General features: G+C 40.3%; 2 protein-coding genes across 4 annotated transcripts in view; both read right to left on the bottom strand.

Annotated features, from left to right (window-relative positions):
• Nucleotides 1–1,128: 1,128 nt before the first annotated feature.
• NOXRED1 (NADP dependent oxidoreductase domain containing 1) lies at nt 1,129–19,331 on the bottom strand. Its single transcript, XM_055304268.1, has 6 exons — nt 19,177–19,331; nt 16,761–16,954; nt 12,696–12,876; nt 11,940–12,088; nt 10,498–10,720; nt 1,129–1,658 (listed from the first exon to the last, which is right to left on the bottom strand). The coding sequence occupies exons 1-6, from the start codon at nt 19,329–19,331 to the stop codon at nt 1,481–1,483; spliced, it is 1,080 nt and encodes a 359-aa protein (XP_055160243.1). The 3' UTR covers nt 1,129–1,480.
• The window catches only part of VIPAS39 (VPS33B interacting protein, apical-basolateral polarity regulator, spe-39 homolog), a 32,526-nt gene continuing 23,735 nt past the window's right edge, over nt 16,841–25,631 (bottom strand). For 2 of the 3 annotated variants that reach the window (XM_055304263.1, XM_055304264.1), the window contains exon 20: nt 20,699–25,418. In XM_055304263.1, the coding sequence (XP_055160238.1) occupies nt 25,398–25,418 (21 nt within the window). In that variant the 3' untranslated portion in view covers nt 20,699–25,397. Of the gene's footprint in view, nt 16,955–20,698; nt 25,419–25,631 lie in introns of those variants that run through there. The other variant, XR_008661684.1, reaches the window with a different exon arrangement.

Genomic DNA, 25,631 nt, shown 5'->3' with positions numbered 1-25,631 from the left:
TTATCAAAAAAAAAAAAGAACTTATCAAACTCAACACCCAAAGAACAAATAATCCAATAAAGAAATGGGCAGAAGACCTTTCTCCAAAGAAGCCATACAATGGCCAACAGACACGTGAAAAAAATGCTCAATATCACTTGGCATCAGGGAAATACAAATCAAAAACACCATGAGATACCAGCTCACACTAGTCCGAATGGCTAAAAATAACGAGTCATGAAATGAAAATGTGGGTGAGGATGCAGAGAAAGGGGAACCCCCTTACACTGTTGGTGGGAATGCAAGCTGGTGCAGCCACTCTGGAAAACACTATGGAGGTTCCTCAAAAATTTGAAAATAGAGCTACCCTACGACCCAGCAATTGCATTACTAGATATTCACCCTAAAGATACAAATGTACTGATCCAAAGTGACAACTCTACCCCAATGTTTATAGAGCAATGTCCACAATAGCTAAACCATGGAAAGAGCTCAGATATCCATTGACAGATGAATGGTAAAGAAGATGTGATATATATATACAATGGAATACTACTCAGCCATCAGAAAAAATGAAATCTTGCCATTTGCAACAACATGGATGGAACTAGAGGGTATTATGCTAAGTGAAATAAGTCAATCAGGGAAAGACAATTATCATATGACCTTACTCATATGTGGAATTGAAGAAATAACACAAAAGATCGTAGAGGAAGAGAGGAAAAATAAAACAAGATGAAATCAGAGAGGAAAACAAATTATGAGACTCTTAATCATAAGAAACAAACTGAAGGTCACTGGAGGGGAAGGGGGTGAGGGGATGGGGTAACTGGGTGATGGGCATTAAGGAGGGCACTTGATCTAAAGAGCACTGGGTGTTATATAAGACTGATGAATCACTGACCTCTACCTCTGAAACCAATAATACATTATATGTTAATTGAATTTGAATAAAAAACTTTTAAATAAAAAATTTTAAATGGGAACAGCTTTAAATAAGATAGTTCCAGAATAATCATATATAACTGAAATAAGCATGAAATGAGCCATAATTCACTTAAGATTGTTTACCCCACATTTTATTTTTTTATCCAAAATGTTAGGAAAATCGAGCTGTATCATTTTTCAGTTACACATTGCTACAGGAAAACAAGCTGCAGTATGTACTGTCGAATAATAACATAACTTCTCGAATTTAGCTTTTAGAAGAAAGATCATTTATATTAACATGGCTTTCCTGGGGAAGCAGCTTAAGTGTGTCAGGTTATATAGTTTAATTTGGTTGCTTCCAAAAGCCAGACATACCCAATTATACTGATGGATAAGACCTCTTGCTTTATTTTATATTTCAAAGAACCATTAGTAAGGTTTTCTAATTCCTTAATGCCCAAACATGTGGCAAACCCAGTACAGTTACATGATTCCCAAAGTCAGCTGTGATAATCTGGCTACAAGCATTGTGGAGGGGAAAAAAAAATCCAAGTTTCTGAGGTCTCTTCTCTTATTTTGAGGAAGAGCTTATGGAAACCCCTGGCTGCTGCTCTTTGGTTAAGGAGATACCAAACAAATCACAGTATAGATAGGTAAGATGGTCCCGGAAAGCAGTACTGGTTGAGAAATGCTGAGTAAAGGGAGTTTCCTTGAGTTGCACAGCAGTCAAATCAAACCAGGGAAAAGGCCTGGAGTGAAAAAAAAAAAATACTGTTACTTTTTTATATCTGTTTAACACATCTGATTTGGCTGTTAAACATTTAAAGAAAGTTTTCTGACTATTGGAAACATGGTTCTTTATTTTCTATATCAAATTAATTAAAATTCGTAAACATTCAGCTACAACTATTCACTATGTAGATTTAATTGTACTTATGCATTTTGTACATATGCACATTTTTAAAAAAGATTTTATTTATTTATTCATGACAGACAGACAGAAAGGCAGAGACACAGGCAGAGTGAGAGAAGCAGGCTCCATGCAGGGAGCCTGAGGTGGGACTCGATCCCAGGTCTCCAGGATCACACTCCGGCAGAAGGCGGCGCCAAACCGCTGGGCCACCAGGGCTGCCCATATGTACATTTTCTAAGTACATTTGGGATGGAATTCATAATTAAAGAATGATTATAATAATGACACTGACATCCTTTTCAGTATATTTCCTTTGAATTTAGAAATAGAATATATAAGGGGTGCCTGGGTGGCTCAGTGGGTTAAGCATTAGACTCTTGATTTCAACTCAGATCATGATCTTAGGGTCATGAGATTGAAACCTGTATCAGCTCCGTGCTGGGTGTGGAACCTGCTTAAGATTCTCTCTCTCCTTCGCTCTCTGCCCCTCCCCCCCACTCATATGAGGGTGTGCGTGTCTGTGTGTCTATGTGTATACACATGCATATGCTCACTCTCTCTTAAAAAAAAAAAGAAAGAGAAAAAAGAAATAGAATCCATAAGATAATGGACATTAGGAATAGAAAAGATCAGGGGCACCTAGTGGCTCACTTGGTTAAGCATCTGCCTTCAGCTCAGATCATGCTCCCTGGGTCCTTGGGCTTCCTGCTCAGCAGGGAATCATCTTCTTTGTCTCTTGTTCTCTCTCTCTCACCCAAATAAATAAATAAAATCTTTTTAAAAATTTAAAAGAATGGTAAAGATCTGGGTGGTATGGTCAGTTAAGCATCTGACTCTTGGTTTCCACTCAGGTTGTGATCTCAGGGTCATAAGATCAAGCCCTGCATTGGGCTCCATGCTCAGTGCAGAGTCTGCTTGAGAATCTCCATGCTCAGTGCAGAGTCTGCTTGAGAATCTCTCTCCCTTTCCCTCTGCCCCTTATCACCCTACTTCCCCACTAAAGTAAGTAAATAAATAAATCTTTTTTTTAAATAAATAAATCTTTAAAAAATAGAAAAGATCTCATTTATTTTAAGATATCCTCTTCAGGGGTGCCTGGTGGCTTCTTCCTTTCCCTCTGCCCTTTCCCCTGCCTCTTGCTCATGTTCTCTCTCTCTCTCTCAAATAAATAAATAAAATATAAAAAAGAAAAATAAAGATAACCTCTTCAATTGTATAACAAAAGTAGAAGGTAATATGCAAATAAAACAGAGCAACATTAAGTATTACTTTAGAGCAGAATTTAAGTTAAAAAGTATTAAGATATAGGATTGTTACAGCATTAAAAGATCAGAGTAAAGGCAAGGATACCTATACTCACCCTTCTTATTTAACATAGTACTAGAAGTTGTAGACAATGCAATAAGGCAAGAAAAGGAAAAAAAAAGCATACAGACTGAAAAGACAAAATGAATCTGTCCCTACTTATAAGTAACATGATTGTTTATGTAGAAAATTCCAAAGAATCTATTTTTAAAAAGTCCCAGAACTAATAAATGAGTTCAGCAAAGTCACGGGAAACAAACAATACAAAAACCTATTATATATATATATTATTATATAAATAATATATATATTATTTATATATATATATGTAATGAACTCTTAGGCATCAAAATTAAAAATGCAATTCCATTCACATACACACAAAAGTAATACTTAGATGTAAATCTAACAAAACACGCATAAGAGTTGCATATGGGGGTGCCTGGGTGGCAAAGTTTGTTAAATAGCCAACTCTTGGTTTTGGCTTAGATCATGGAGTCAGGGTTGTGAGACTGAGCCCTGCAACCAGTTACAGGCTCAAGTGGAGTGTGCTTGAGATTCTTTTTCCCTCTCCCTCTGCCCCTCCTGTTCATGCTCATGCTCTCTCTCAAATAAAGAAATCTTTCTTTTAAAAAAAAGGTTTTATTTGTCTGAGACAGAAAAGTGAATTAGGGAGAGAGGGAGCATGAGCAGTGGTGAGGCAGAGGGAGAAAAAGACTTCCTGCTGAGCAAGGAGCCCAGTGTAGGGCTTCGATCCCAGGACCCTGAGATCATAACCTGAGCCGAAGGCAGATGCTTAACTGACTGAGCTACCCATGCAGCCCAATAAGTAAGTCTTTAAAAAAAAGAAGAAGGGGATCCCTGGGTGGCGCAGTGGTTTGGCGCCTGCCTTTGGCCCAGGGTGCGATCCTGGAGACCCGGGATTGAATCCCACGTGGGGCTCCCAGTGCATGGAGCCTGCTTCTCCCTCTGCCTATGTCTCTGCCTCTGTGTGTGTGTGTGTGTGACTATCATAAAATAAATAAATAAATAAATAAATAAATAAATAAATAAATAAATAAATAAATAAATAAAATAAAAAGAAGAAAAAAGACATACTGAAAACTACAAAATGCTGATGAACTAAAGAATATCTAAATAAATGGAGAAATACTGTGTTCGTGGATGGGAAAACTCAACATAATAAAGATGTCAATTCTAAAAAAATTAAAAAATAAATAAAGATGTCAATTGTCCACAAATTGATCTACAGATGTAATGGTAAAACAAAAATTAGTGACAACACCAAATGCTGGTGAGGATACAGAAAAATTGGATCATACATTGCTAGTGATAATGTAAAATGGTACAATCATGCTGAAAAAGTTTGGCAGTGTCTTTTTTTTTTTAAGATCTTATTTATTCATGGGGGGGTGGGGTGGGGAGAGAGGCAGAGACACAGGCAGAGGGAGAAGCAGGCTCCATCTAGGGAGCCTGACATGGGACTCCATCCCCGGTCTCCAGGATCATGCCCTGGGCTGAAGGAAGCACTAAACCACTCTGCTACCCGGGCTGCCCTGGCAGTGTCTTAAAAAACAAACAAAAGCAAAAACCAAAACAAAACAAAAAGCATGCAACTACCAAATGACCTAGGAATTGCAACCATGAGCATTTATCCCAGAGAAATGAAAATTTATCTTCCAAAAAGACCTGTGCATGAATGATCATAGCAACTTTATTCATAATAGCCAAAAACTGAACAAAAACAAAAACAAAACAAAACAGCCAAAACCTGGAAACCACTCAGGAGTCCTTCAACAGATGAATGATTAAAGTATGGTACATCCATGCTAGGAATACTACTCAGCAATATGAAGAAATAAACTATTAATATACATAGAAAGTTGGAGAAATCTCCAGAGAATTATGCTGAATGAAAAAGGACAATCCCAAAAGGTAACATACTCTATGATTCCATTCATATAACATTCTAGAAATGACAAAATATGGAAATAGAAAACAGAATAACAACTGTGAAGTTGAGGAGGAGATGGTCACTCAAATGAAAGATCACTCAGTAGTAGACGGGTTCTAGATCTTGACTATATCAGAAATGCCTATCACTCTAACAAATCATCTGATGAAAAAGAATGTAGAGCAGCATTTTTCCAACCTTGATGTGGTTATCACTTGGGATGTTGGAAAAATGCAGATTCTGATTCCATATAACCGGAGTGGGGCTGCAGATTCTGTGCTTCTAAACAAATTCCCAGATGATGGCACAGATCCCAACTAGTCTGAGTAGCAAGGATATAGTGGATTTGAATAACACAGGAACTTTGTGCCCAACAATGTCATTTTCATTTTGAAGATCACATAGCACATAGCTATTTGAATAGCACATAGCTAAAGAGGCTAGATGAGAATTCTTAGCTCTTACTATTTTTATAGTAATAGTGTGATTGAAATTAAATGAGCCATAAATATTCAAAAGCTAAGAAATAGAGCCACAAAATAATTCAAAAGAAAGGAGGAAGGAACTGATTAGTAAAGATAAAAGTGGAAATGCTTAAATTAAAAAATTGACCAGTCAGAATGCCTGGGTGTCTCTGTGGTTGAATGTCTGCCTTTGGCTCAGGTCATGATCCCAGGGTCCTGAGATCAAGTTCTGTATCAGGCTCCCCGCAGGGAGGGAGGGAGTCTGCTTCTCCCTCTGTGTATGTCTCTGCCCCTCTCTCTGTGTCTCTCATGAATAAATAAATAAATAAAATGAGGATCCCTGGGTGGCGCAGCGGTTCCGCGCCTGCCTTTGGCCCAGGGCGCGATCCTGGAGACCCGGGATCGAATCCCACAGTCGGGCTCCCGGTGCATGGAGCCTGCTTCTCCCTCTGCCTATGTCTCTGCCTCTCTCTCTCTCTCTGTGACTATCATAAATAAATTTAAAAAATAAAATAAATAAATAATAAAATAAAATAAAATAAAAAATCTTCAAGAAAAAAAAATCTTCAAGAAATCTCTAATTTCTATGTTCTGTTCCAGAACATAAAGGCTTCCTAATTCTATAAGTTTAACACAATATTAATACCAAATTTGATAACTACAGACCAATTTTATTTTTTGAGTATAGATGTAAATGTCTTAAATAAAATATAACCAAAACAGATCTGGAAGTATATTATTAAGTAGAGTTTATTTTAAGAATTCAATGAAAGTTTAATATTAGGAAATCTATTTATGTTGTTTACAATGTTAATTAAAGGAAGGGAGAGATATGAAACCAAGTCTACACATACATTTTGGTTAATGTAACTTTTTTTAAAAGACTTATTTATTGATCTGAGAAAGAGAGAGCATGAGCAGGGGGAGGGGCAGAGGGACAAGCAGACTCACCACTGAGCAGGGAGCCCAACACTGGGGCTCCATCCCAGGATCCCAAGATCATGACCTGAGCTGCAGGCAGATGCTGAGCCGACTGAGCCACCCACACACTCAGTTAATGTGACTTTTAAGTCCTTTTTTTTTTTAATCTGTAAGTTCCCCTTCCTCTTTTTTTTTTTCTTTTGCAGTTCACTTGCTGAAGAAATTGGGTTGTTTATCCTCTAAAAATTCCCAGATTCTGGATTTTGCTGATTATATCTCATGGTAATTTAACACTTTCCTATCTCTTGAATTTATGTCTATAGTTTTGCTTGAATTCAGGTTTGCCTTTTTTTTTTAAATAAGACTATTTCATATGTGTCTATTTTTTAAAAATCTATGTCTATTTTTATTCAGAAACACAATGTCTCTCCCTCTGCAGTGTTAAGTCTGATTAATGGATTTCATCTGATCTATTGATTATAAAGTTCCCCTATCAACTTTTCACCTAATGTTGCCTAGATTCATTATTTCATTAGAGATTACAAAATGATGATATTCTATCACTCCTTCATTTTCAATTTGATAGACAATGCCAGAAGCCAAGAACAAACATCCTACTCAGTGATTTAACATTAAAAAAACAAAACAGCCTATTTTCAAGTTCACTTGTCACAGCAAATATTACTAGCAGTTACCTCTGGAGAATGGGATTTTACGGAGGTGCTTTCACTTTGGTACATTTTAGTTGATATCTTATTTACTACAAATACGTTACTTTCTAATTTTTAAGGTCATTTTTTAAAAATTCACATGAAAGGGACCCTTGCGTGACTCAGTCAGTTAAGCATCAGCCTTCAACTCAGGTCATGATCTCAGAGTCCTGGGGTCGAGCCCCAGAGTCAGGCTCCATGCTCAGTGGGGAGTCTGCTTGTCCCTCTGCCTCTCCCTCTGCCTCTCCCGCTGCTGGTGCTCTGTCTCTCTCTCTCTCAAATCAATAAATAAAATCTTTTTAAAAATTCACATGAAGAATAAAAGTGTAAGAACAAAAGTGTAAGAAGGGGGCAGCTCTGATGGCCCAGCCGTTTAGCACTACCTTCAGCCCGGGATGTGATCCTGGAGACCTGGGATCGAGTCCCACACTGGGCTCCCTGCATGGAGCCTGCTTCTCCCTCTGCCTGCATCCCTGCCTCTCTCTCTCTCTCTCTCTCTCTCTCTCTCTGTCATTATTAAACAAATAAAATCTTTCAAAAAAGTGCAGGAAGGATTAAGATTCTGGAAAATAATATGAAGAGGACTTGGTCTACCAGATACCAAAATATGGATACACATTATAGCAATTAATCATAGCATGGGAATAGAAAAATAGGTCTACAGTTCAGAATACCGTCCAAAAATATATCCACAAATATCTTATAGTTTAGCAAATGATAAAAATCATATTTCAAATTGATAGAAAGAAGAATGGCTACTCTATAAATAATGTTAGGACAATTGGCTTTCCAAAATGAGTAGAAGATAAAAACCCAAACTGATTAAAGATTTAAATATTTAAAGAAATAAAATACGAGAAGAAAATATAGAATATTTTAGGATGAAGAGGTTCTTAATAAGTATGACTTGAAACTCTAAAGTCATAAAGAAAAGATTTGATAATTTTGACTACAAAAATTGGAATCCCTGAACAGCAAATGTTACCAAAAAGAAAAAGAAAGAAAACAAAACAAAACAAAAAAGAAAAAGAAATATGAAAACTGTTTCTAATATACATAACATATTCCTACTAAAAATCTTTCATAAAACAATAAATAAGAGCAAACAATCCAAAAGGAAAATAGATGAAGAATAAAATAAGAGAGAACACAGGAAAAACAAGTTGAAAGCTGGAAAAAATATGGACAAATGATCACACTGAGCTGAATCTGAAGTCAGCAACAGCAACCAAGACACTATCCATTTACATCATAGAACCCACAAAAGACTCAGGAAGTACATCAAGAAGTAGAAACGAAAGGGGGCTAAAAGTAGGACGATGGTTTGAAATTTTTAAAAAAGGAGAGAAACTTTCACAGCACCCTACCCAATGCTGTACAGTCCTCCCCAACAGAAGATTTATTCTCTGGAAGGGTCAATGAGAGCATCTCTGAACAGGGGGACAAAAAAAGGATTTGCCGAATAAAGGGGAAATAAAGTAAAAAAAAAAATCTAGTGATAAGACCACCCTTCTTCTTACATACATATACAGGTTTCTTCCCCAAGTTAGGCCCCAAATGCTTAGAGATACCAAAATTCAAGGTTTCCCAAGGAAACAGCTGATCAAATCACTCTGTAGTAAAGGCCACAGTAGCAAACACAGAGTTCCCAAAAGAGGGTATAGGTATAGCTCAGGGGTATAGCATTTGACTGCAGAATTTCCAAGCAACTTTCTAGTACCAGGATCTTAAATATGAGCAGTCAAAGTTCTCCATATACTTGTCTAAAAGTCAAATGAAGGATAGAGACCAAAACAAATGATCAGAAAATAGCCTGAAGGAAACAGGTTCCTCACACAAGAAAAAAAATTCTCTCATTTACATTCTCAGAGGGATAAGAGATAGTATTGCATAGTGAAATGACAATAGATGCTACATAAAAAAGAAATATTTAGAGACTTTTTAAAAATCACTGAAAATATTCAAAATAGGGGACTCTGGGCAGTTCAGTTGGTTGGTTATCTGACTCTTGTTTTCAGCTTGAATCATAGTTTTGGGGTTGTGGGATTGAACCTTATGTTGGGCATGGAACCTGCTTGGGATTCACCCCTACCCACCCTCCACCCCCTGTTCTATGCTCTCTCTCTCTCTCAAAATAAATAAAATCTTTAAATTAAATTAAATTAAGTGTCCAGTGAATTTAGTGGCATGGAAGTTACTGGTAACAAAAGCAATAATTTTTCCCTTTTAGCTTATTAAAGATTAAAAAGATTGATCCTGGGTATCCCAGGTGGCTCAGCGGTTTAGCACCGCCTTCAGCCCAGGGCCTGATCCTGGAGACCGGGGATCGAGTCCCATGTCGGGCTCCCTGCATGAAGCCTGCTTCTACCTCTGCCTGTGTCTCTGCCTCTCTCTCTCTCTCTTTCTGTCTCTCATGAATAAGTAAATAAAATCTTAAAAAAAAAAGATCTTATAGTAATCAAGCTATAGAGAAATGGCGCAATGGTGGAAATGTAAATAAGCACCATGTTTTTGATAAGTAATTTGGGAATACCTACCAAACAGAAGATATATATAAACTTTGACCCAGAAATATTCTTCTAGATATTCAGCCAAGAATACAAGTTTGCAAAGTAAGTATGAGAATGCTCAGTTGCAGCCTCTTATTCAGAATTTAGGGCATGGGAAAACCACATTGCCATCAAGAAGAAATAAGATAGGGATGCCTGGGTGACTCAGTGGTTGAGTGTCTGCCTTTGGCTCAGGACATCATCCTGGGGTCCTGGAATCAAGCCCCGCATCGGGTTCCCCTGCAGGGAGCCTGCTTCTCCCTCTGCCTGTGTCTCTGCCTCTCTCTCTGTGTCTCTCACGAATAAATAAAATCTTTAAAAAAAAAGGAGAAATAAGATATATAAATTTGATAAAATAATGTATCTAATGGATACCTATGCAGTTGTTCATAAATGAAACAGTTATGATTGTATCGACATAGAATGGTGTCCACAATATAGCAAGTGAAAAATCAGTATACATAGTCCCCATGTTTCTAAAATGTACAGATATGGATATGCATACGTGGTCAAATACCATCACAATATAAATATATGTTTGTAAACGCGTAGATTAAGAGACAAAACATAAAATCCATTGGAGGTAAAGTCTATGAAATGGTGTTTGGGGGGCAAAAGAGGGCTTTTACTTTTCCACTAGTTGCATTTTTGACAAGAATATAGTATTTTTATGAAATTTTAAAGGTAACATGAAAGGAAAAAAAGGAGGGAAAAAGCACCTGCTAAGACAAGTGTGGTAGAAGTTAGAATAGCCAGCCATCTGATGCCTTACCTTCGCTGAGGCAGGTGCTTGGTATAGACCTGGTCAACAAAATCATGTAATTGAAATTTGGGGCAAGATGCTTCATCTTTTTCACAGTCTTCAAAGTGCACAGAGAGGAAGAGTTCATTCAGAAGCTGCAGCACTTGTAAGTGGGGCATGTCCTTTGCGGTGCAAATGTTTAGTGCTGCATGAAACACTCCCTCCAACCACTTGATGTTGAGGATTATTCCCCCTACATGTTAATGGGAAGGGAAATACCAGTTAGCACCACCAAAAGGGTTTGCCTAGAACATAAGACAAACCCTAGACAGTGAACAGCTAAGTAACTTTTTTCCAAGACAGGCTGGTCATATGAACTTGAAGATAAGTAAACACTCCTCTTTGTAAGCCAAGAGCTCTAATCGTGCCCATTATAATAAATTGTGTGTTAACCCTACCACAGGAGGACAGGTATGACTACTGTATTACATTAGTACATTGTACATTGGTACATGTACATGTACATTAGTACATTGACATTGCTAATGGCAAAAGTATCTTTAGAAGTCTCTAGAATGATCATTCTAGCAAGGAGAAGAGACCACGGAAAAATGCAAGATTAGAGCAGGGAAAAGCCATTTGGTGCCAGACATCACATCCTACGTTTTTTGTTTTTTTTAAGATTTTATCTATTTATTCATGAGAGGGAGAGAGGGAGGCAGAGACACAGGCAGAGAGAGAAGCAGGCTCCACGCAGGGAGCCCGATGTGGGACTTGATTCCGGGTCCCCAGGATCACGCCCTGGGCCGAAGGCAGGCACCTAACCACTGAGCCACCCAGGGATCCCACATGCTACTGTTTAAATCGGCTCTTACCTCTGGCTGTTTCCAGTTCAGCCTTAACCGGTCCAAATACTCTCAGATTTTTCTGCTTTCCCTGTAAGACATGTGCTTTTTGCCACCAAAACTGTTCTCATTCAAACGCTAAATAGCTGAGGGGTGCCTAGGTGGCTCAGTTGGTTGAGCATCTGCCTTTGGCTCAGGTCATGATCCCAGGGTCCTAAGACCAAGTTCCATGTCAGGCTTCCTGCTCAGCAGGGAGTCTGCTTCTCCCTCTGCCCCTCCCCCCACTTGTGTGCTCTGTCTCTCTCTCAAATAAAATCTTTAAAGAAAAACCAAAACAAAAAAAACCTAAATAGCTGAGAACATGTCCAGCTTGCACCCCCCCCCATGCACATACCCAAGACACACACACACACACACGTACACACACGCACACACTGGGATTATAAAACAGCTCCAGGCCGAAAGGAAAGGAACTTTCAAAAGAGTTCCAAAGGGATCCAAAGAGTCCCCTGCAGGGAGCCTGCTTCTCTCTCTGCCTGTATCTCTGCCTCTCTGTGTGTCTCTCATGAATAGATTACTAAATAAATCTTTTTTTTAAAAAGTACTAAAAACATGGCAAGCCATTACCAGCAGCACTGTAGGGGCAAGTAGCCTGAAGAATCACAGGATCTTGGAGGGCAGCTGTGATGTCCTTACCAGCCCCCCAGATGTTGACATTTTCAACACACTGATACTGAGGCCGCAAGATATTGGTGTGGTTCAGTAGAAGTTTCAACCTGAAAGGAAAGTCCCCAAGACATGGAGTGCGGAGCCAGGACTCCCATAAACCACTACAGGATCCACCGGGTTGGATCACATCCCACCCTGTGGACCTCCTGCCCTGCATAGCACCGCTCAGAGGCGAACGTAGGTGGAGGCAGGGCTGAGGGCACTACTTCTTAGCTGCCTTGTTCTGCATCTACCTAACTGACACTTAGTGAATGTTGTCTCTGCCAGGCACTCTACTGGACAGTAGAGGTACAAGAATAATATTTGACACATGCTGTCAGTCACTTTTCACATTGCTGATCTATGGTCTTCCCTTCCCTTGATGCGCAAGAGGAATACTGGTCAGCGTCGAGTGGTGGGAAGCAATGCTCCATTGCAGTTCTAAACATTGTCACTTCGAAGAGAATGTTCCACCCCACGAGAGCTGTTTATGGAGAAGTGGGGAAGACACGATCAGCAAGGCTGGCTGGCTGTTGCTGATGAAGCTGCTTCCACCTCATTACCAGGAACAACCAAATCCAAGGGGTGGGGAGCTGGGGGGATGTCGGGGAGGAGGAGCCAGGTATTAGGGGCCAGAGCAGTCCTGCCAGCGCTATGCTCACCGTAACAGGATACCTGGCTATTGGGACAGCAGCCACGAAGCTGTACACGATGCAACCTTTCTCTAGGTGGGTTTGAATTTCTAGGCAGATATTGGGCAGCTGAGACGGCAGGCAGCAGAGGAATAGCACGTTGGCCCAGTCCACCAGGTAAGGGTTGTGGTAAAAACACTGGATTCCCAGTTTCTGGAATTCATCTGGGAGGGGTAAAAGAAGAAAGAAAAAGATCACAGGACAAAGGAGTTTGATCTAAACATCAGCTGTGGGAAGAGGATGCCAAGGATTTTTTCTCAAGTCCTGTTTCCACATACATCAAAGATGTATCCTCGAATCTTCTAAAAGACATGGGCCATGCCCTAACCCAATTATCAAAGAAACCAGTGCTCCTGCAGCAGCATTTCAGATTATAATTCATCCTTATCTTACTGTGAGACCAAATGCTAGACTTTTTCAGGTATGTATGTTTGTTTTTTGGAACAAAAAAATATGGAAGAAGTCTTCCTACTCTATTTACTGAAGGTTTATCACATTCCAGGTAGTGTACAAAGTACTTTGCATGTATTTTCTAAGGCAATCTTCACAAGGACCTTCTGAGGCAGAGACTACTATTATTCCTATATTATGGACGAGGAAACTGAAGTTTCAAGATATCATGTAGTTTGAGCTGGTAGGAAAGGCTGAGAGAGTAGAAGAGTATAGGGCAGAGGCTGGGAAGAGTCTGGAAAGATATACTTACAGTTTCCATAAAGTCTATGCAACTTACCATGAACAAGATAGTTTTAAATGTTCAGAGAAATGTGATGACTCATGTATTTCCATTCAGTCACTGGCAGTTAATCATTTAGATTTATTCGACATGGGTTTCAAAAGTAAAAATGTAAACTCACATAGGGTAGTGTGTTTTAAGGGTTTTTGGAAAATAGGATATTACAGACATTGGAAAAGTGAGTTCTTATTTCAACCACCTAAGATCAAGTACATGATATATTTGACACTGATGTTATCTAGGCACTCAAAAACCTGGGAGATGGATGGGACAAAGAGGAAGCTTAGAAAACATGCATGTTCATTCTTTCATGGATTGTTCTCAAAAGTGTATAGAATTTGATGCTAAGCATTTTGAATTCTTGCTTCCTTACACAACATGCAGTGATGTTCTTTTTTTTTTAAGATTTTTTATTTATTTATTCGAGAGAGAGAGAGAGGCAGAGACACAGGCAGAGGGAGAAGCAGACTCCATGCAGGGAGTCCGACGTGGGACTCGATCCTGGGACTCCAGGATTACGCCCTGGGCCAAAGGTGGTGCTAAACCGCTGAGCCACCCGGGCTGCCCTTCAGTGATGTTCTAAAACTATAATTTTATTATTAATAAGCATAGTGCTTTCCAAAAAATATATGCAACTTTTTAAAAAAATAAAATATTTTTTATTAAATAAAATTATTTATTATTTTTTTATTTAATTAATTTATTTTTTTATTATTTTTATTATTTAATTTATTAAATAAAATATTTTTATTAAATAAAATATTTATCTGACAGAGAGAGAGAGAGAGAGCACAAGCAGGGGGAGTAGCAGGCAGAGGAAGAGGGAGAAGCAGATTCCCCACTGAGCAGGGAGCCTGATGTGGGTGTTGATCCCAGGACCCTGGGGTAATGACCTGAGCCAAAGGTAGATGTTTAACCAACCAAACTACTCAGGCACCCAGAATATATGCATCTTATTGAAACATATATACTAGTCCTACTGATGAAATCTGAGAAATTTGACTTGTATGATAAGGTTTTTTTAAAGTTTAATATGGAAAGCATGTTAACAAATTAGTAAGAGAAATTCAAGCACTCCAACAGAAAAACTAGAAAAAAAGAACTCAAAAAAATGAAAGGGGGGTGCCTGGGTAGCTCAGTTGGTTAAGTGTCTGCTTTTGGCTTAGGTCATGATCCCAGGGTCTTGGGATTGAGCCCTGCACTGGGCTCCCTGCTCAGCAGGGAGTCTGCTGCTCCGCCTGCTTGTGCTGTCTCTCTGTCAGATAAATAAATAAAATCTTTTTTAAAAATGAAATAATAATAAAGTTATGAACAAATTTAGATCTTCTAGTGATCAAGGGAAAATATATTAAAACAAGAGAAATTTAAAAGGCATATTAAATGGTGATTAAGGGACACCTGGGTGGCTCAGCTGGTTAAGCATCCAACTCTTGATCTCCGATTGGGTCATGACCTCAAGGTAATGAGACTGAGCCCCCAGGTCAGGTCCTGTGCTCAGCAGGGAGTCTGCTTGAGATTCTTCCTCTCCCTCTGCCCCTCCCCACACTGCATGTGCTCTCTACCTCTCTCTAAAATAGATCAATCTTTTTAAAAAAATGATTAAAGAAAAAAAAGTGTTCCCCTGAAATAAAAAGAGTATAATGAAATGGATATTCGTCCACAATTTTGGTTTAAGTATACGTCTTTTTGGAAGTTGATTCGAAAAATTATATTAGAAGTTTTTTTTTTTTTTTAGAAGTCTCTTTAAAAAAACAAAAACAAAAACAAACTGACCATGGTACCCACCCATTCCACTTCCAGGTGTTTACCTAGGAGAAGTTGAAGCATTTGTCCACACTAATATTTGCACACAAATGTTCATCGTAGCTTTCTGTATAATAGAAACCACCTGTTTGTCCACCAACAGATGAACTATGGAATACTCATCCAATTAAATACTCAGAAATATAAACATTTTCATCTCCCTAGAAAGTCTGCTCAGGCCCCTCCTCAGTCAGTCTCCCCAGGAGCAACCACTGTTCTGATTTCTAGCACTGCAGACTAGTAAGTGGAATTATTATAAAACGTTTTTTTAATTTAGTAATTTTTATTTTTTAAAGATTTCATTTAATTATTTATTTATTTAGAGAGTATGAGCAGGGTGAGGGGTAGAGGGAGAGGAAAAGGGAGAGCTTTAAGCAGACTTTGCATGGAACACACAGCCCCATGTGGGGCTCGATCTCACAATCATGAGATCATGACCTGAGCCGAAATCAAGAGTTGGACACTCAACCAACTGAGCCACCCAGGTGCCCCAGTAATTGTTATTTTTAAAAACACAAGGTCAAGTGTTTGCAACTGGTTAATACCCATCAGACTCTAATTGGTCCAGTTAGAAGATATGAACCCTCTTTGGAAAGCTTCTCTATATAAAAGACCCGAAAAGCTATCTTCTCACCAAGGGTGCAGGGAGGAGAGATGAATATAAAACATTTACATGGAGAAGAAAGTTTTCTTTTTTTCTTTTTTTTAGTAAAAAGATAAAGATTTGTTTGATCTGAAGAGAAACTGGAGCATGAGAAAGTTGTTTTAAGGAACATCAAAAACCATTTTTCTAAAAAAAATAAATAAATAAATAAATAAAAAGGGATCCCTGGGTGGCGCAGCAGTTTGGCGCCTGCCTTTGGCCCAGGGCGCGATCCTGGAGACCCGGGATCGAGTCCCACATCGGGCTCCCGGTGCATGAAGCCTGCTTCTCCCTCTGCCTGTGTCTCTGCCTCTCTCTCTCTCATTCTATGTGACTATCATAAATAAAAAAAATTTTTTTAAAAAAAGCATTTTTCTATGGGTGCCTGGCTGGCTCAGTCCATGGAGCTTGTAGCTCTTGACCTTGGGGTTGAGAGTTTGAGCCTCACATTTGAATGTAGAGATTACTTAAAAATAAAATCTTTTAAAAAAAAATACACACTCAAGGTGCCTGGATGGCTCAGTCCATTGAACCTCTGACTCTTAATTTTGGCTCAGGTCACGATCTCAGGTCATGAGATTGAGCCCTACATTGGGCTCCATGCTCAGCAGGGAGTCTGCTTGAGCTTCTCTCTCTCCACCGCCCTCTGCCCCTCCACCCACTCCCATGCACACACTCTGTCTCTCAAATCAATCAGTCAACATTTGAAACACATACAAACATAAAAACATCCTTTTTTCAGGGGTAGCAAGCAGAGAACTCAGCATACTGCATGCAGGGATTCCTCTCTCAAGGGACCCTTCCAAAATGGCCTCACCAACATCTAAAGAGCACACTTGAGTCCCTCTCTGCCACGCGCTGCTCCTCACCCAGGACCTCTGGCCTCCGAGTGGAGATCCTCAGGTTCTCAGCAGGGATGGGGACAAGCTGAAGCAGTACGCGAGCCAGCTGCTTCCCAAGGTTGCCACCGCCAATGATGCCCACCTTTAACTCATCATTGGGAATGGCAGCAAGCAATCCAGTCAAAACACATCTGGAAGTTTGCTTCTTATGTAATGATTCTCTGGAGAATGAACATACAGATAGATAAATAAAGACACGTGAATTCTGTAGCGCTTCTTGTCAGCCTCCCATGTGCTCTGCTTTAACTTCCTCAGGTGATAGCCCGGTGGCACTGTACGTACTTCAGAGACAAGGCATTCCACTTACATGCCACTTATCCAGTATTGCTAGGGAGTGAAATGTTCCTCCTGAGCGAATTTTCCACGAGGAAAATTTTCCAAAGCATACTCCTTCAGGGTACCAAAACTTGTTTAAGACATTTTTAAATAAACACACTTTGTTGTTGCTGTTACATGTACCAGGCACTTCCCTCCTTCTTACACACAAGGTCTGAATATTTAACTGTTTGACTCAGGACTCTCATTATCAACAATCAACTGTTTATACATCATTCTGGAACACCGCTGGCCAGAATGACAGCCAGACAGCTGTCAGTTTCATTGCCATCATGATAAGCATCCCCCTTTCCTACCATATGCCTACTCTTTCTAGTTTGCTATTTTACCTTTGCATACATCTCGGGTAACTGTTTTCAAACATATGATTTATAAAAGTAAGCGGTGTATAAGGGAAAACAAAACTGAGAAATTGAGGATTAAAAGTTTGAGGCCACTCTTTCTGGAGATTCACTTACTGTTGGTTCTGGACATGTTTCCTTGGCCCAAGGTCAACAAAGTCTGACCTCTGAATACATAAAGAATTGTTTTCTGTGTTATACGACAATCTTAAATTTGTTCCCTATTTCTGTTAAAAATTGGTCTGAAGCTCTGGAGTTTCCATATAAACATCACAAACCACATTCTATTTAAGGCTTCTCTCTAGGTTGAAAGGAAAGCATTTTCTCTGTGCCTGATCCTCCCAAATATAAAATGCCTCCTGGAAATGTCATATTTTGGTTTGTCACCGCTCACCTGGGATGCAACCAGGTTTATGTATTTTTTTTTAAGATTTTATTTATTCATGAGAGACACAGAAAGAGAGAGAGAGAGAGAGAGAGAGAGGCAGAGACACAGGCAGAGGGAGAAGCAGGCTCCATGCACCGGGAGCCTGACGTGGGATTCGATCCCGGGTCTCCAGGATCACGCCCTGGGCCAAAGGCGGCGCTAAACCACTGAGCCACCCAGGCTGCCCAAGGTTTATGTATCCTCTTTAGTCAACCAATCAGCAAACTCATTAAGCAGCCTGCCTCTTTGTGTATCTGCTGTATCTGTAACATGTTCAATTCATATCTGGTACCACCACCTAAGAGTTGATCTAATTTCAGAAAAAAATAGTCTGGAGGCAGGGGGCACTACCAATGTTCCAGGAGTAACTTGCAGCATTACAGGAGTCTGGGCTTAGGTACCTGGCTCTCACACTTTAAGTGTCTGAAGCCACATCGTACAAAACATCAGAGATCAAGACTAGACTGGGAGCTTTTTGCAAATCAGTATCCCTGGGTTTCATATGAGTCATCTGGCCTAAAGAACCCCCAAAGTTTCAGGTGGCTTTCCCATTAAGCAGAATTCCACTGTTAGCTTAGCTCCGAAAGGAAGAACCAACCTCATTTCTGGCCAACAGCCATAGGATAGCTAGTCATTGATAGCTGTGGAAAACAAGCTGGTGGTCCCAGTGAGTGACAGAATGGGTGAATGAATGTACTGATCACTTAATCAATCCACCCACCAAAAGGAAATCACAAGCCATGCTTTGTTATGTAACCACAACCAAGGGACTCTGGTAGTGCCTTCAGACCAGCAGTGATAGACTGTGGGTTGGAAAAGGTAAACGGATGCCTAGGTGGCTCATGGGACGTCTGGGTGGTTCAGTGGTTGAACATCTGCCTTGGGCTCAGGGCGTGACCCCAAGGTCCTGGGATCGAGTCCCACATTGGGCTCTCTGCGAGGAGCCTGCTTTTCCCTCTGCCTGTGTCTCTGCCTCCTCTCTCTGTCTTATGAATAAATACATAAAATCTGAAAGAAAGAAGAAAGAAAGAAAGAAAGAAAGAAAGAAAGAAAGAAAGAAAGAAAGAAAGAAAGAAAGAAAGAAAAAGAAAGAAAGAAAAAGAAAGAGAAAAAAAGAAAAAAAAAGAAAAAAAATTAAAAAAAAGAAAGAAAAAGAAAAAAAGAAAAAAAGAGACAACTCCGCCTCCCAAAGTTATCCTCCAATATAAAAAGGTAAAGTCATTTGGATTCTCCACAGTGAGATCTTCTCCATCTGCCTGACCTTGGAGACCCAGCTTACCTCAAATTACAGAGCAGCTTGCAGAAGAAGGTTGCATGGGCACAGGCCTTGATCATCAGGCCTCGAGAACGGCCCTGCAAATACAGCCAGCTGTGGTCTTCCTTTTGAATCCCATACTCAAACTGCAAGGACTCAAGGTCCTCTAGCATGTTCATTTCTAAGCCACTACCTCTGCAGTGACAGATACCAATCAGTTTGGCTCCCTGTCTTGGAAGATGAGGGAGTCTATGCAGGAGGGCATGTGCCCAAGTCACAGGCTCTTGTGATGGTGGGATTCAGCACCTCTCTCCTCCCACATTCTGCACTTTCAGTGTGAGTCCTAGATTCTTAGACGCTGACTGCCCATGAATCAGGAATTCCTGGATTCATGAAAAACCTGAACAAAATCCCAAAGTGTTCCTCCACATAGGCTACACGTACTTTTTTCAGCAGATGCCTTTACATTAGCAGGGAGTTTCACAGATGCTCGTTCGTTGGCCAGGACCTTCTCCCTTCAATTCCCTTTTAGGCTTTAGAAATAGGATTGACCGTGTACACCACACTTCAGAGGAACTCTTTTCACCAAACTCTGTTCCTCAAAGGATAGGAAAGAACCCAAATTAAATAACATGGTCTTCGGTCTAGGGCAATGACATCTGGATTTTAGAAAATAAAGCCAGAGATATATAAGCCCGTTTATATATTTCTCTCACTAACCAAACTGAGAAGGTGGCACTACTCAGTACTTCTGGCCCTGGAGAGTAAGAACTACATTTCCAGGGAGAATTACCCAAGAAAGTTATCATTGTGACTCCTTAGCTACCAGATTACTTCAGTCTCTGAGCCTTAAAGGGGCCAGCCTCACACAGAGGTTTTCAGACCTGCCTCATGAGGACAGGAACTCTTTCCACTACTTCATTTAAAAAAAAAAAAAAATCTATTTATTTGAGGTGGGGGGAGCACAGGGAGAGGGAGAATGTCTCAAGCAGATTCTCTGCTGAGTGTAGAGCCTGACCCGGGGCTTGATCTCACAACCCTGAGATCATGACCTGAGGCAAAATCAAGAGTCAGACATTCAATCAACTGAGCTACTCAGGCACCCCTTTCCACTACTTCTAGGAGGACTACAAACAGGGATGTATGAGATCCTCCTTTTCCTAACAGAAGGTTCTGGACTTCTAGATTTTTCCCAGACTATAATATCATAGAGATCTCAGCACTACTTAAGGAGTTATTTTCCAAACTACTTCTTTTTGAATTCAAGACAACAATGAATAAGATGAGTAAGTTCTGGAGATGTAATGTACACCATAGTGATGATAGTTAATTATATGCTATACCTGTAATTTGCTAAGAGATGTACTCACCACATATACACATAAAAGGTAACTGTGTGACATGACAGACATGTTAATTAACTGTGGTAATCATTTCACAATATATATCAAATCATCATGTTATACACCTTAAATATATACAACTTTTATTTCACTTTTAATTTTATACAATTATAACTCAATAAAGTCGGGGAAAGAATCAGTGATATTCAGAACTTTATTTTATTATAGCAATGGCAAAATTGGTAACAGAAATCAAAACTACTGAAATCTACCTTTTTGGAAAGTAATCTCTACACTCCATGTGGGGCTCGAACTCAGGACCCTGAGATCAAGAGTCACTCTATGGACTGAAACAGCGAGGCAACACTCTAATCCACTTTTTAAATTAAAAAAAAAAAAAAAGAGGTAAAACTCACATAACATAGCCATTTAGAAGTGAACAATTCAGTACATTCACAATACACTCATATCCACGACTTCTATCTCCAAAACATTTTTATCTTCCTGATCAAAGGAAACCCCATATGCATTAAGCAGTCACTCCCCACTTGCCCACCACCCTCCTCAGCCCCTGGCGCCACAAATCTGCTTCTTGTCTCTGTCTCTGTGGATTTACCTTTTCTGGATGTTCCATGTACATGGAACCATATAAGCAACATTTCATGTCTCTAGCTTCTCTTTTTTTTTTTTTAATTTTTAAAATTTATTTATGATAGTCACAGAGAGAGAGAGAGAGAGAGGCAGAGACACAGGCAGAGGGAGAAGCAGGCTCCATGCACCGGGAGCCCGACGTGGGATTCGATCCCGGGTCTCCAGGATCGCGCCCTGGGCCAAAGGCAGGCACCAAACTGCTGCGCCACCCAGGGATCCCGTCTCTAGCTTCTCTAATCCCTTTCATAGCAGGGCTGTTTTTAATTTTATTTTTAACTTAAATTCAAATTAGCTAACATACAGGGCAGCACTGGTTTCAGGAGCAGAATCCAGTGATTCATCACCCACATATAAACCCAGTGCTCATCCCAACAAGTGCCCTCCTTAATGCCCATCATCCATTTAGTCCATCCTCCACCTACCTCCCCTCCAGCAACCCTCAGCTTGTTCCCTATAGTAAAGGTCTTTTATAGTTTGTCTCTCTCCATTTTTCTTATTTTTCCTTCCCTTCCCCTATGTTCAGCTGTTCTGTTTCTTAAATTCCATATATGAGTGAAATCATTTGTCTTTCTCTGACTTATCTCAGTATAATACATTCTAGGTTCTACTCATGTTGTTGCAAATGGCAAGATTTCATTCTTTTTGATCATGGAGTAATATTCCATTATATATGCACACCTTCTTCTTTATCCATTCATCAGCTGATGGACATTTGGGTTCTTTCTATAATTTGGCTACTGTTGATACTGCTGCCATAAACATTAGGGTGCATGTGCCCCCTCAAATGAGCATTTCTAACCCTCCGGATAAATATCTGGTAGTATAATTGCTGGGTCATAGGTTAGTTCTATTTTTAACTTTCTGGGTAATCTCCATAGTGTGTTCCAGAGTGGCTGCACCAGTTTGCATTTCCACCAACAGTGCACAAAGGTTCCCGTTTCTCCACATCCTTGCCAACACTTGTTGCTTCCTCAGTTGTTAATTTTAGGCATTCTGACAGGTGTAAGGTGGTATCTCATTGTGGTTTTGATTTGTATTCCCCTGATGAATGACATTGAGCATATTTTCATGTGTCTAATAGCCATCTGGAGGTCTTCTTTGGAAAGAGGTCTATTCATGTCTTCTGCTCATTTCTTAACTGGATTGTTTTTTGGGTGTTGAGTTTGATAAGTTCTTTATAGATTTAGGATACTAACCTGTTATCCAATATGTCATTTGCAGATATCTTCTTATTCCACTGGTTGCCTTTTGATTTAGTTTCCTTTGCTGTGCAGAAGCGTTTTCTCTTGATGAAGTCCCAATAGTTCATTTTTGCTTTTGTTTCCCTTGCCTCCAGAGATATGCCTGGTCACATCTTGCTGTGGCCAAGGTCAAAGGGGTTGCTGCCCGTTTTCTCCTCTAGGATTTTGATGGTATCATGTCTTACATTTAGGTCATTCATCCATTTTGAATTTATTTTTGTGTATGGTATTAGAAAGTGGCTCAGTTTCATTCTTCTGCACATCACTGTCCAGTTTTCCCAATACTATTTGTTGAAGAGACTTTCTTTCTCCTGTTGGATATTTTCCGGCTTTGTCAAAGATTAGTTGACCATCAAAGGAGGGCTCTTATGTCACTCAATCTTAGCACTTGAAGTAAAGAGCATGGAAGTTCTTATCAAATCTGAGAAAACACTTCCTTTGATCACAACATTGAGTAGGTAATCCTAATGTTGCATGTGATGTTATTGTTCTGAAGAAAAGAGAAGTTCAAAACCTCCCTGCTCAGCACGACCATGCAGCACCGGTTAACCTGTACAGGTGTGGACTCTAGGTCCATCCTTCACTAATACATTCTCAAAAATGCAGATCCAGTGGTTGTAGCTTTGTAACATGTCAAGTTGGCTAGGCTGAACTACATTTTCCAGAACACCCTTCCCTGAATGTTTCCAGTTAGGGTGTGCCGTAAGAGACTTTTGTGCAAGACCTGGAAGTTTGAATTGAAGCAGCATCCAGTTTGTGTTGATGCTTGCAAGGTCAGGGCAGGTATTCTGTCTGCTAGTGACCCTGTTGGTGTGCAGCAGCAGTTGGACCTACAATTGCTACAACTTCCCCCGGATCCTCCTACAGCTTCTCACACTCTTGGGCCAGGTTTGTGTTCAGTTCCTTGACAAAGGCCACCAGCTAGCTTTGCCTTCAGGACACCCACTTCCTTGACATTGAGGGTAGTGAGAACTGACATGGGCTCCTCTCCATCCTCCTGGGCTCCATCTTGTCCTTGCTTTCCCTCACATTTTATCTATCTTTCCTTCCCCACTGCCCACCCTGCGGATAAGGAGCTCTACCACCAGTTATGAAGACAAACTTCCAGAGATTGTTTAACAAACAGCTATACTTGAGTAAGGGCAAATCCATGTAATGAATTCCACATATAGACAGATGACATACTCTTAGTGATTCCGCATATCTGAGTGAACCCTGATACACTAATAAAATCACCATGGTTTGTTGGACGATCAGCCAATAACTTGAGCACAATTTAGCAAATTAAACTCCTGTTTCTTCAACAGCCAGAGGGATGCTTAAGGAAGGAACAACTATGAAGGTATCTGGAATTGCAAAGTGGAGGAATAAGAGATGAAGTCTGATCACCTTAAAGCAGAGTTTCTCGGCATTTGCATTAATGACATTCTTGACAGGATAATTCTTTGTTGGAGGGGGCTGTCCTAATTGTAGGATGTTTAGCAGCATTCCTTGCTTCTACTCACTAAATACTAGTAGAACCCACTGGTTGTAGCAGCAAAGTGTCTCCAGATTTTGACAGGGGTCTCCTGGGAGCAAAACTGTCCCCAGTCGAGAACCACATGCCTTAAAGCATGCTATGTGCCTCTATACATCTTTTCATCTACCACTTCATCCAACCACAGGAGTGTAAAATTCTATAAGCTCTCAGAGAAACATACCCTCCTATGACAGGTTAAGATAGTGAGTCCAGGAAGAGAGGGATTCACCCAACATCACACAGCTTATCAACAGTAGAGCTAGGACAAGAGGCCGGGTTTTTTGTCTCCCAGCTCAGTGCTCCCTGTTAACCGCACAGCCATACTTTGCCATAAACACCGTTACTCCATGACTTATGTTGACAGACTACTGAATGCAGTCACTGAGGCAGATTCGCAGTGGTCCCAAGAGACAGGGCAATTATTTCATTGTTCTTCACAAAACAACTAGGAGGGAAAGAGAAGGCACCAAGAAGGAAAAAGCTTTATTATGAATCTAGGCATGTCAGGAAAACCCAGTTCAGTCACAGAAGAGAGGCTAATATTGGTAAAGGACAGGAGGCTAGCACTACAGAAGATCTTATTGAAAACCAAGTGTGAAATGAAAACTTCCATCTTAATATCCTGTCTGAAATGCTGTTGAGTTCAGCCCTGGTGAACCTTCTGGAAGCTCCTAGTGAAATGAGATTTGTGTATAAGGGAAGAGCACTCCAGCACTGCTGAATCTGAGCTTCATAAAAGTTTATGGGTCTGGGTAGGAGAAGTAGAGGAAAAGATAATGGGGAGTTCCTTATCTCCCGCACCAGGCCATCTTGATGTGTAGGTGAGAGACGAAACACAAGTCTCAGTAGAGGCTAGACTAGGGCAGCAGAGGGACAGTGGTTAAAGAAACACAAACGTCTGGGCAATCTCTGTCATTACATGGAGGACTCTGCAGTCTGGTGTGAAGGCACCTCCAACAGGTCTCCGCTATACTGGCATCCCTTCCTGAGGTCCCTTGGGAGAGAGCCATTTTGGTTCTATTCTGACTTCAGAGCAGAACTGCCAAAATCCAGCACCAAGTCCAGGGTCATAATTAGCTGAGAGGAATGGAGTGGCCACTCTAGGACACCTGACCTCTTAGTCTAGGTAACTTTTTTTTTTTTTTTTTTGGTAACTTCCTTTCTTGAGCAGTCATTTTTCCCAGACCAAGTGAGATCTTGCCCAATATGGGCCCAATCTAGAAACTATTCCCACCTTCATGTGAGCACCAGGTGGAGAGAATCTTCCTCATGAGTCAAAGCTTTAGATCTTGGCCCTCTTGATGACGTTCCTTAGGTCAGTCTGAAGCTGTCTGTGCCCAGGCGCTGGTTTCTGCCCTAAGAGTAGCAGGCGCTGCCTGTTGCTGATGGGTCCAAGCGATGTGTGGTACTGTAACTCCCAATGAAGACACTCTCTACTTTCACAGACAGGAAAGGAAGAAATGAGGCAGGTTTCAGGGTAGCTAATGCCACTTAATTCTTCCATCGAATTTGCTGTGAAAAAGAACAAATATCCGTTTCTACTAACCCTTACAGAGAGGTAAGGGAATACAATAAAACAGAACAGCTAGATAAAGTAAGAATAAGAAGAATGGAGAGGGAAGTTGAAAAATGTTTTTCTAATATGTGGGGGAATTTGCTTATTCAAAGATGAATCGAACATCTTTTCTGTACCTTATAAGCCTGATTTATGGCATTTATTCTGGT

The sequence above is a fragment of the Nyctereutes procyonoides genome, unplaced genomic scaffold (assembly GCF_905146905.1).
Source record: "Nyctereutes procyonoides isolate TBG_1078 unplaced genomic scaffold, NYPRO_anot_genome, whole genome shotgun sequence".
Classification (NCBI taxonomy): domain Eukaryota; kingdom Metazoa; phylum Chordata; class Mammalia; order Carnivora; family Canidae; genus Nyctereutes; species Nyctereutes procyonoides.
The sequence above is the reverse complement of the archived record's forward strand: the minus strand, read 5'-3'. Positions and strand labels throughout refer to the sequence as shown.